Source organism: Balaenoptera ricei, chromosome 18 (assembly GCF_028023285.1).
Source record: "Balaenoptera ricei isolate mBalRic1 chromosome 18, mBalRic1.hap2, whole genome shotgun sequence".
NCBI lineage: Eukaryota > Metazoa > Chordata > Mammalia > Artiodactyla > Balaenopteridae > Balaenoptera > Balaenoptera ricei.
The window spans coordinates 81611362-81624050 of NC_082656.1; the positions used below are offsets into that span (position 1 = coordinate 81611362).

The following is a 12689-nucleotide window of genomic DNA, read 5'->3' on the forward strand; positions in this document are numbered from 1 at the left end:
CCGTAAGGACCCGTGCGTGTTGGATTCGAGAGTTCTCCAGGGATGGGGGTCCTTGCACTTTTCACGGATCTCCAGCATCATTGGTCCTATGGGGCCGTGAGCGCTTGTCTGCGCTGGGATGAAGGGTGTCCAAACCAGGGTGAGCGTTTGGCCTGCTCGGTTGGATAGATGGAGCCGGTCCGTGACAGTGAGTCTGCAGGAGCCTCCTGGCCCTGGGAGCTGCATCTCCCACTGAGATGCTGGACATTGACCTTGGTGACCTGCAGGGGAGCTCAGGGAGAGCTGGTGCCGGAGTATTGCTCTACACCATGTGACCGACGGGGATTCAGACTTGAAGTGAGAAACTAATGGAGGATTGAATTGATGTTTCTGTGAGAGCTTGGACCTTACGGTGAAATCATGCCCTCCTGGAAACACTGAAGTTGAAGGTCTGGGCCAGGGCCAGCTTGTCATCTTGGAGGGTGGTGGGCAGACTCTTGAGGTGGGTGTAAGGTGGGGAGGAGGCTTGTCATCTTCACTAAGGAGCCGACAAGAGGACCACGGTTTGTCTTTGAGCAGTCAACTCGGGCGTAGACTCAAGGGCTTGGGTTGGGCAGTGGCTGGACTGAGCTTTTGTTCTTCTGTTTGGGGGGGTGGGGTGGGGCTGGAACACAGACACAGGACCCCACGTAGCACTTCACCCACTCCTCATCCGAGGCCCTCGGGAGGGTATATGTACCTTGAGAATGTTCCAGAGCCCAGGTCCCGTCAGGGGAATGCCAAGGCTCAGCCTGAGACTTGTTCAGTCTCTGAGAGATGTCTGGAGCACGTGCCCTGCCCTAGTGAAGTAAATACTTCTGTTCATCCTGGAGACCTGACATTCCAGAAGGAGGTACTTAGGGCTCTTGTCGCTGTTGGAATCCTTAAGAGCCCCTCTGTAGGATATGTAAGATGCTGATGGGAAACACACACAGACACACGCACACACAGGAGGGCTGGAGTTTCCGTGATGGAAATTGGCTTGTTGGGTGGAGGGCTGCTTCTCAACAATGTCTCCCTCACCTCCTGTGTCAGGGTATCTGAGCCATGCACACATGGTTGAAAAGCATTGAGGCCAGGAGTTTTCAAGCCTGTAAGTCTTAGTTCCAAAAGCAGAAAAGTGCTATTGAATTTTGAGCGGGTTGTGAAGAACTCATTGCTATAACTAAATCCTAAACCTAGAACGGAAAGTCTGTTAGATCGATTTGAAACCATTAAAATCATTTCAACCATTGATTTATATACAGGGATTTGGCAAGTGGCTTTAAAATCAAAATTAAAAAGAGCATGTGAAGCACCAGATGGGGAATAGGAGTTTATGCTTCACCCTTCAGCCTGAGGAGTCCCCCTACCCTTTCCAAACAACTGGTAAATGAATTCTGATTGTGTGAGCCGGGGACACCTTGCCAAGGCACCTGTTCACGTCACGGTCGTACATAATACAAAGTACAAATGTGGCGGCCCGTCCAGGCTCCTCACTTCGGTGCTCATTAGAATCCATAAGCCGATGGCTTGGCACAGAGCTGGTTGTATAAAAACCAAATATGCAAAATCGTGGGATTTAAAAATGAGCTCCACTGAAGTTAAACACTGAAGCCATAAAAAAAATTGGCAAACACCTTGTATCATATTTGGAGGGCATGAAAGGATTTTATCCATGTTTGCTCTCACATTATGGAGCTTGGGCTATCTCATTGCCTTAGGACAGAAGGATACCCAAGAGATTCAAAAGACTTTAGAGGTACTGGTTTCTTTAAAGGGCTTGAGATTTTCAGATTTTTTTGAATTCTTCAAAGTAGTGACTGATGCCACCGATTTTAGATTAGGTAAAGAATGATGATAAGAACAAACAATGTGAAACTCTCAAATGAGACCTCTCTGTAGGAAGTAGTTAGCAAAGGAAAGGAATGTATCATCTCTACAGAAAGGACAGTGCGTCGCTGATGAGGTCTAAGGTCAACTCTGGCCAGATGGTGTTGAGTCAGGGTTTACTCGTGTGCCCACCAGGGTTGACCGTCCAGGAAGCCTCGTCCTGGCAGGAGCTGCCGAGGTGACCAGGCAGCCCCGTCTGCATCTTCGCGTGAACCTTCGGGAACAGGGAAGATGCTGGCAGGTGTGCTAGCACAAAAAACAGGCAGAGAACTTCAGAGGGAGTCCCCCAGTGACCCCCTGTTTAGTCACTGAGACTTAACTCAGGAGAGGATGGAGTCGCTATGGTGAAATGCGGTTTTGTTTAAAGCTGGGATGGGTTCTGCTGTCGGGAAGTGTTGCCTGCTCCGTAAGGCTTGGCTAAGTGCTCCCCAGAGCTCACCGCGCCCAGGGTCCCCACCAGATGGGATCCGTGGGGGCTCCGAACGGTCTGGCCAAGAGTGAGGAGCCAGACGCAGGTCCCCCAGTGACCAGCTGTGCTTACTCGCCTGTCGGGAGTGATGCGGGTGGGGGTGGGCAGGGCCGACACTTGGCTGAGCAGACAGCGGGGAGAAGAGGGCCAATCTGATCGTCATTTCCTACTCAAAATATTTAGTGCTGTGGACACAGTCTGAAAGGAAGAGCTCAGACGCGGTCCAATCTCCAAGCCCATCTTTTGCCTGAAATTCTGAGATCGAGGGCAAGAGATAAATGCATTCTTCCTCGCTGGAGTCGTCCAGCCAGAGAGCTCGCCCAGTCGTCCACTAACGTCATCAAAGAGTTATATCTCAGTGTCTGATGAAAAGTTCACGGAGGTCACCCCAACCCGACTGAATAAATACTTAGGAAAAGCCTCTTCCCCAGCCCCTCCTCCTCCGCACCCCAGGTGAGCACGTCTCAGGGAAAGGGAAGGCGTGGCGGGCTTCTCCGTGGATGGCGGGTACCCTGTGATGGAGGTGAGGGTTGGTCATCCTACCAGGCGTATTTGCAAATTCTGCCTCCGGATCAGAAGCCCCTTCTCCCTGTAATTCACCGGGACCTGTGCCGTGTAAGGGGGCCTGGAGCGCCCTGCGCGTTTATCGTAACCCCATCCTACTCAGCCTTGGACACCTCCTCCCAGAATCCATCCCCCCCCTTGCCAGGCAGAATGAAGGGCTGCTTCCTACGTGCCTGGACTCCTCCTCCAAACTAAAGGGCTTAACACGGTATCCAAGGCTCACGTCCCATGGGATCCCTGGATCCAGGGAAAGTTCTCCTTGACTTTCGAGCCCCAGGATCTAGCTTGGCATCTGGCATTTAGTAGGCACTGAAAAAAGGCTTATTGACCATAGAACGTACAGCAGCAAGAGCAACCTTGATGTGAACTGTGGACTTTGGGCGGTGATGGTGTGTCAGTGGAGGTTCATGGATGGTAACGAGTGTCCCGTCTGGTGAGGGAAGTTTTTGGTTGAGAGGTTGGGGCCCTGGGGGAGCTGTGCATGAAGTCTCTGTACCTTTTGCTATGGACCTAAAACTGCTCTGAAAATTAAATTCTATTTTTTTCAAGGCTTACTGAATGTTTTTTTTTTAATTTATTTATTATTTATTTATTATTTATTTTTGGCTGTGTTGGGTCTTCGTTTCTGTGCGAGGGCTTTCTCTAGTTGCGGCAAGCGGGGGCCACTCTTCATTGAGATGTGCGGGCCTCTCACTATCGCGGCCTCTCTTGTTGCGGAACACAGGCTCCAGACGCGCAGGCTCAGTAGTTGTGGCTCACGGGCCCAGTTGCTCCGCAGCATGTGGGATCTTCCCAGACCAGGGCTCGAACCCGTGTCCCCTGCATTGGCAGGCAGCTTCTCAACCACTGCGCCACCAGAGAAGCCCTTACTGAATGTTTTGAATGAGTAGTTGTTAGAATTGGAAGGGCTGTCAGCACCTGGCACTATGACGCATACTGTAGCTGCACTGCACTGTGAGGTAACTTCTTCTCTGCTTTGTGTTTCGTTTTTGCAGGGCGTGAAGAAGTTCGATGTGCCCTGTGGAGGGAGAGACTGCAGTGCCGGCTGCCAGTGCTATCCCGAGAAAGGAGGATGGGTGAGTCGCCACACTGCAGGAAGTGTTACCTTCCTTACACATCCATTTTGAACGAAGTGCCGCATCCTGCCTGGTTAAGTCATTTGCATACGTTCCTAAGAAATTTAATACAGGCGCGTTCTTTTCCACAAAGCAAACAATAATATAATGCAAAGTTGGGTCGATTTATACCACTTTCTTAATAATTTGAGAACAGCGTTAACTTTCTCAAGCCTCTTTTCTCTTGTTTGTTGTCATAAATACACATGGGTATGCATATAGGTACACATAATGCAACTGCGTTTTATATTTATATCATATATAAGCATACATTTTGTAAAAACACTGCCTAAAGAAAACATCGTCGCATTTATACTGCGATATCCATTTAAACTAGAGGGCGCTGGCATTATACCACTGAGAATCGCTTTGGCTTTTAAAATTATCCCACTCATTCCCTGAATGCCCTTTATGTAAAGCCCACTTCACAGGTAAGTCAGAGAAAAACGGTCCCCCCAAAATTATCACCGTAACATCTGGCAGAGTTTGAAATACGGACCTGATTTTGGGTGTAATATGTTCAATCAAAGTGTTGCCTTTAAAGCTGATGTTTGAGTCTTGGTATTGCTGATTTTAACAAGGAATTGTTTGTATGTCTAAAGCCCATTTTGGCGTGTGACACTGTGGGGAGTGGTATTTCGTTTTACGTCGCAAAGTCTTCTGCGTCCTTACGCTTTGGAATCACGCATTTCCCTCTAGGACTCATGCTTGTCCGATGCCAGGTAGTAAAAGGCCGCTGGGGCTTCTCGCCTGCATCGCCCTGTCCTTGTTGGAACCGGGAATGACAGCCGTCCTCGGGGGCTCCAAATGCGTTTCACCAAGTTGAATTCTGAAGTCAGTTTTCAAAGTAGGCGTGCTCCATTCCCACCCACCAGGAGGAAGAGACCCACCTCTGACGCTGGGTGTTATACCCAACATCCTTCCCTACCTGAGTCGCCCCCAAAAGTCAAATACGTAAAAGGCGTGGCAGGGAACCCCTTTATAAATGTGGTGGGCTTATGTACTAACATGCGACTGACCGTTATTTTAGTGGCATAGCTCACAGTTGAGGAGTGATCTTCTGCCAAGAGATCAAAGCTTCTGTCTCCACGGGCTGCGTTCATCGTGACAGTTTTTGCTGTTGTTGCTTTAGTAAAGGGTTCCTCTGCTTGTAGTGGGGACTTTATGCTTAAGGAATTGCTAGTTGAAGATGCTTTATCAGCATTTAACAAGGAGAAGTGTTTTTAAATATATGGAAACCGTTCCCTGAGACTTAAATTCCCCTGGGTTCCCTTGCTATAGATTTTCCCAGCGATGGTTCTGGAGCAGTGGTGAAAAACCTGATTGCAGGGCTCTCCCCTCCCCAGCGCTTGGCTAGCTCAGCCTTCTGCGGGCACAGAGAAGGCAAACGAGTGGTATACAAGCATCTGTGAGATGTCCCCGAGTTGGAGGGACCCCGGCTCTGATAGGACCTGCATTCTCCCTGGGATCTGCCAAACAGAACCCAGACTGAGTAGAAGGGGGCTGGGTCTATTCTTTTTCACTCTTTATGATTAGTTAACATAGAACCAATATGTGAACATAACTCCCATAATGCTTTTACAAGAACGCTGTTCTTCCATAAAGGTAGTTCATTCTGATTATTTCCATATGTGATGCCATCTGCACAGCAGTGGATTCTTAAATGACGCTGAGGGTCTTCTCAAAGAGGTCATCAGAAGAGAATTTCTGCAGGTCCCTTGGTCTTTCTAGTTTAGTAAGTTTACAGCACAGGTGTTATTTCCTGTCATCCCTGATTAAGAAAATACCTTGACTCTGTTTCTTCGCATTGCCAAAAAGTATAAATTGACACCTTCTGGTTAATTTCATTAACATGAGTAACCTAGCATGGGCTTGACTTTCCTTTAATTCTGCAGACACATTATCAATCTTGGTCAAACTAAGTTGAGACTTGGCAGTTGTCCGGTTAGTTTGTTCAAGAGCCAGGGCCAGCGGTACCCCACCAGGGGACTGGCCTTTGGGTGCCACTCTCCGGAGTGTTTGGAGTCATGAAGAGAGGGGTAGACCCTGTTCCTGGACCACACAGATCCAAACCGGGTCGCTCTAACTGTCTGCCCGAGGCTGCCCGATTGATTCAGGTGTGCTATTGAATATTGATCAATAAGGTGATAGGAATGGCTGACAGTAAGAGATAAGAAGAAAACCCAGTGAGGAGAAATAACTAACCCCATTTATCATTGTCTACAGGGTCTACAGGGTAAGCCCAGTGTGTTACTGAAGATATTTATTGTTAGGACAGTCACATATACTTCATGAAATCATTTATGAAAATAGAATGTCTATGTCCATTCTATGAACCTGGTGTATGTATATTAAATATGTGTTCATTAACAAGTCTACCCAAATGGGGTCCTATCAAAAGCAGAGCTATTTCTGCCCTGCTTTTGGATTGGTAGTATTTTTCAGAAGTAATGTAATACACAAAAATAGCCGTGGGGTGGATTTTGCCACTCCGAGAGCTGTGTGCATAGTTTGTTCTTTCCCACAGCTTCCCCTGGGGTCCCTTGCTGTCTGTTTTCCCCTCGGTGCCACCGTAGCAGCCGTGACAGAGCCTGGCTGCAGAGCCACGGTCCCCGAGCTCCAGGCTCACTCTGCCTTATATGGGCACGGGGTCCAGCTAATGTGTTCCTCGCCATGGTGACAGCCAACACCAGAAACTGTATGTTACTGGGTAACTTGTAGACTCGAAGCAGAAATCACAAAGGTACTGTGGATTCTGGTTCCAAAGGACTTCTCGTCCTAACCAAAAGAGCAAGCTCTGTATCGAGCCAGACTCCCCGCCCTGGAGTGGCGGGTGGCGCGTTGCCCCAGGGAGAGAATTGCGTCTCACAGACAAGAGCCAGCCGCCCCGTGGATCATTCCAGCAAGCCGCTAGCGGGGGCAGGAAGGGGGGGAGCTGAGGCCCAGCGGTCTGCGCACCCTTCTCTCCCGGGCCAGCGCTGGGAGGTGCTGAGGGTGACCTAGCCACATCCGCCAGTTCTCATGGGAGGACAGTGACATTTGGGGCTAAGTGACTTGCTCCAGTCTCAGTTCAGAACAGAACTCGAGCTCTCCGACTTTCAGATGAGTTCGTGTTCCAATACAGTAATCTTTTGTGTCTGCACACCTCTGGCCAGATGTTAACCTATATGGAGGAGATTCCAGGGGATGGGGGGAAAGCACACAGTCAGAGAACAGAGAAGAGAGGTTTCGCTGTCTTGACTCAAGAGTTGTGATTCTCTAGCCAATTCTCCAGCCATCTCTTCAGTTGCTTAGTGAATCAAAAAAGTAAATAACTTTAAGAAATGAGTTAACGTGGTTAGATCTAGAGACTGTCATACGGAGTGAAATAAGTCAGAAAGAGAAAAACGAGTATCGTATATTAAGAAATGAGTTAAGACTTTGTTGTTGTTGGAGGGTTTCTACTTCAAATAATCCCTATTGAGTATACTGGAGTAATTGGAAAGTGTAAGTCCTGATCCAGAAGTACTCCACAGGGTGCTGCCCACAAACAAAGGCGACTAACTAAATTCTCGGACTTTCTCCACCGCTAATGGTCACATACTCATCACGCCAGACAAAGCTGCCCAGCCCCCATATCTTTTTCTATTCTTTTTGTTTTTTTATTGAAGTATAGTCGATTTACAATGATTCGGCTGTACAGCCAAGTGATTCAGGTTTAAATATATGTACGTAAATATATATTCTTTTCCAGATTCTTTTCTATCATAGGTTATTACAAGATATTGAATAGAGTTCCCTGTGCTATACAGTAGGTCCTTGTTGTCTATTTCATACATAGTAGTGTGTATCTGTCAATCCCAAACTCCTAATTTATCCCTCCCCTTCCCCTTTCCCCTTTGGTAACTGTAAGTTTGTTTTCTATGTCTGTGAGTCTATTTCGGTTTTGTAAATAAGTTCATTTGTATCATTTTTTTAGATTCTACATATAAATGATATCATATGATATCTGTCTTTCTCTGACTTACTTCACTTAGTATGATAATCTCTAGGTCGATCCACGTCTCTGCAAATTGCACAATTTCATTCCTTTTTATGGCTGAGTAATATTCCATTGTATATATGTACCACATCTTCTTTATCCATTTCTCTGTCGATGGATATCTAGGTTGCTGCCATGTCTTGGCTATTGTAAATAGTGCTGCTCTCAACATTGGGGTGCGTGTATCTTTTCAAAGCATGGTTTTCTTCGGATATATGCCCAGGAGTGGGATTGCTGGATCATATGGTAACTCTATTTTCAGTTTTTTAAGGGACCTCCATACTGTTCTCCATAGCGGCTGTACCAATTTACATTCCCACCAACAGTGTAGGAGTGTAGGAGGGCTCCCTTTTGTCCTCTTTTTCTATTCTTTTTCTTCTTTCTTTCTCTACACACGGTGGAGATGGAAGGTAGTTGAGCTGCAGGCATCAGAGAGAATTTCTGTTACAGAATTTCTGTCAAAGCAGAGTGACTGCCTCCACGTGACACAAAGCTTCACAGTGTAGAAAATGGGAGAGAGAGCAGGGGAGGCATCTGATTCAACAGATAGAGATGCCTTTGCCTTTGTGCATTACCTCACCAAAAAGGTTGTGAAATTCTCAGATTTTTCCAACCGAGGTCAATTTTAATTCATTATCTCAGTTACTCAGTCAGGTTCCTGTTCCCCTGACACTTTGGTTTTTGACCATAAACTCAGATCAGATAGGCGATTTCAACCTTTTAATGGCATTAACCTTCGCAAGGCGCCTGTCTTCCTAGGCAATCAGGTATTCAGAAATTGGTACATACAAAGATAGATTAAGTCCCAAACGTTGGGAATTATTGAGGTGGTTAAATGGCCTGTCGAGCTGCGGTGGGAAAAGGAGAAACCACCACTGTGGCTGGTCCCAGAGTTGAACCACCAACCCGGAGGGAGGGACCCGGCATCTCCCCATCACTGTGCAGTCATCCCCCCTCCACGTTCGCCCTCCGTGGGCCTGGCAGCAGGAGCCCCAAGACTGGAACCTCAGCTCCTGGAAGGGTGCAGTTGACAAGCTCACTCACTTAAGCAAAGGCTGAGAACCAGGGCAAGTTGTGTTTGGCTGTTGCATTTTTTTTCATGTAGCTAAGAGTTTCCCACAGTCTATGGGTCCCTGGACTTGGGTCAAAGTATGAGCAAATAATTCTCGACCTCACAAGATTCCTTAAATTCAACAATATAAATCAAAGTGAGAGAAACCGGAGAGAAACGGAGTGAGAGAGGAAGCAAAGTGTGAACAGAAAGCTCTCAGAGATGGGTGGTGACAGATGGATGGGGTGCAGGAGACTCAGTCTTTGGCCCTCGCCTGTCAGCCCAGGTAGGCAGCAACCAAGAGATGCAGGAAGCAGAGGCGTAGCGTCAGGGAAAGGAGCAGAGGGGCCCTGAGCAGCTCTGAACCACAGTCACTGTGGCAGGGTCTCTTCCAAGGAGAGCTGTAGTCTTGCTGATGGCGGTATCTTCTGTCGTGCGTCGCTAATCGTAAACCTTACCCTCAAATGTGTATAACTGGGCTGTGGCAATAAAACTGAACTTTTTCTTTGAAATGCTCAGTATAAATCTAAAGGCTGGTTGACCGCTGTGGAGCAAAGGGAGATGCTCAGAACATCTATCTTCCAGATGTGTGTGCTGTATGTGCTCTGCCACTCCGGTGGGTTCCCCTAAGCCACACGGCCATCTGTCTCAGCTCTGGGGAGACACGTGCAAGCGCGAAATGAAAACATCAGTGCTGCTGTAGCAGACCTCTTTCCAAACCAGCTGCTGCCTTTCCAGGCAGATGCCTGTTACTGGTCTGCTCAGCAGACCTGACGGAAGCCATCGCCCGCATTTTCTGCCCTATCACAGCCCAGAAAGGGCGAAGAATGATTCAGAAATAGCAGAAACCCCTCCTGGCTTCTGGGCTTGTATAACCTTTGTCGACACATAGCTCTCACCTACTTTCAACATCATGTGCTTATTTTTAGTGTGTCTCTGGAACGGCAGTGGTTCTGGCTAGCCCGATGCCGCTGTGGCTACAGCCAGCTCCATTACTTGGTTACTTTCTGCAGGGAAAACAGTACTTCAGCAGATGTAGACGATGCCCGCCTAATTTGTACATCGCACATAAGTGATGTGTTTTTAAAGTGACACTTTCTTTTATGTCTGCCATGGTAAGAAGAACCCTAGGCTCCTTTTAACAATGGAATTTTACAGTCATTCAACACTGAAATCTGTATGTTTTGGTCACCCACACGCCAGGCACGTGTCTAGGAGAAGGGGCTGGGTCGGTGAACAGTGGGAGGGGATTCCCTGAAGAGCAGAGGTGGCCCTGGGGTCAGGATGTGCCCGGCGTCCTTAAGGGACACCTTGGGAGCCCGTGCGCCCCTAGCGGAGCAAGGAGGCAAGACTCGTGGCAGGTGAGGTCAGAGAGGAAGGTCGTGTAAGAGCCTTAGAGAACCTTTGACTGAGGGAGGCGAGAAGCCCTTCGGGAGAGTTCCTTAGAGGAACTGTGTGACTTATAACTTGCTCAAGTCACAGAGCTCTTGTGGGGAAGCTGATGAGGAACTTTGGTGATCCAGTCAGTCGGGGTCGAGTTCTAGTCAAAAAAGATGCCAGGAAACGTGGCCCCTCACACAGGCAGTAGATTATACACAGCAGTAGTTGGCTGCTACAGTTACAACTACACATAGCAGTAGTTGGCTGCTACGATTTAAAAACAAATTTATTCATTCAGCAGATATTGTTTGCACATCTGTGACGTGTCAGGCCCCATCTAGGCACCAGGGATGCAGAATAAGCAGAGCAGTTCATATCCCTAATCTTTTGCAGCTGATATTCTAGCCCATGCTCTCCAAAGGAATTTTTTGCAAAGATGGAAATGTTCTTTACCTACACCATCCACCATGGCTCTTTGAGCACTTGAAATGTGGTTAGTGAAATGAACAAACTGAATTTTAGATTTTTATCTAATTTTAATTACAATTCAAATAAAAATAGCCCCATATGGCCAGTGGCTACTATATTCATACAAGATCACAGCTGTGGGTGTCGAGGTGGAGAGTGGAAGAAACACACAATAAACTCGTAGTGAATAGGTAAGAATACTCTAGATATTAAATCCGAGACAAAAATAAAACACAGTGTAAAGTCAGCGTTTCATGAAAGTAAGACCAAGACTTGTGACCTGCTGGGCTTATATCTTTACAAAAAGGGTGTTATCGCAAAAATGCACAGACCCGTGAGTCCAGCACATTGGAAATGGTATATGCACAGAATGTGTCATCAGTCGGTGAAGAATGATTTCTTAATTGATTTGTCCCCTCATTCTCCACCGTAACCCCACAGCCTCTTAGGAGAATTCGCTTTGCCCACTTGAGCTCCGATCGAGACCCTCCCCTTCTGAAAACTTCTTATCCGCAGGAGACCTTTGATAATCCAGCCCCCCCAGCTTGGGACCAAACCCTCACCCTTGCCTTCTTTCTGGCAAGATTACATAAGCATTTTCTTAGAGTAGGACTTTCAATCAAGTGTTGTAGAAATGATTTAATTGTGCAGCTGGAGCAGAGAGAAGCAATTGTGACATCTCTGGCTTTACTCCTCTGCTCCCAACCCCACCCCAGTAAGGGAAATGTTTAGTTTCAAAGCACCATTCTAACACTAGTCACAGTTTGATAGAAAATGGGCCAGTTTGGAGCCCATCCGAAAGGAAGAATACATTATTAAATCCTGAAAAGACGAAATGTTAATACCACCTCACTGCATGGACTCAAAGAACATCATTATAGACAGAATCTGATGATGGAAAGTCGGCACTTAGAGAAAAAATGTATTTCCACGCCATTGAAACCATCATGTCCCTTACCTGAAGCATGACAAACTTTGTCTTGGATTCCCATGTTTCCTCCAGTAAAATACATCATTAAATAATAGGATTCATGAAAATCATTGGTGAAAATTAATCATAGTGGCTGTGGCCTAGCATTTATCAACCACAACAGGAATTGCCCACAACACTGCTGCTATGGTAACAGCAGAGCAGATAATTGATAAAAAAATATAGTTAGCATTTACAGTAGGCACATGATCAGTGATTAATAATGAAGCACTGGCACATGGGCAGCTTAGTACCTGAAGGCAGAGGAAGAATTCTAAATGTTTACGTATTTTATTTATCCATTTGTCCCTCTTCTGGTGAAATTACACACACACACACACACACACACACACACACACACACACACACACACGCGTCGCTCTGGCAGCCTAGACCACATTCCTTCATAATGAAGAAATCATACTGCGCTCTTGTCTCCAGGTGTTGCTAATGAAAGATGCTTACCTAGTGTCTACAAACACTCAATCTTGCCTGAAGTGTCTACCGCCCTAGAAATACCGGGGGAAACCCACTCTTTCTTTCTGAGAGAACCACACCCCTCCTTCCCTTCTGAATTTCCATCCAAACAAAAGGAACATAGAGTAGACATTCTCAGAGCTCAGGCAGAAGAGAGAATGAACTTGAGAGAAAAAATAACTTTTTTTTTACCCAGGCAGGTCCCTGTTCTCCCAACCCTTTGACCATAGACTGATGATATTAGATGTTTTTATGGAAAACAGGGATATTGGTGGAAGTATGGT

General features: G+C 47.0%; 1 protein-coding gene across 3 annotated transcripts in view; it reads left to right on the plus strand.

Annotated features, from left to right (window-relative positions):
- COL4A2 (collagen type IV alpha 2 chain) overlaps positions 1 to 12689 on the plus strand; it is a 384139-nt gene that overhangs the window by 259308 nt on the left and 112142 nt on the right. For 2 of the 3 annotated variants that reach the window (XM_059903178.1, XM_059903177.1), the window contains exon 4: positions 3919 to 3999. The exons of the other annotated variant lie outside the window; for it this stretch is intronic. In XM_059903178.1, coding sequence (XP_059759161.1) covers positions 3919 to 3999 — 81 coding nt within the window. The remainder of the gene's footprint in view (positions 1 to 3918; positions 4000 to 12689) is intronic. 3 annotated transcript variants of the gene reach the window in all.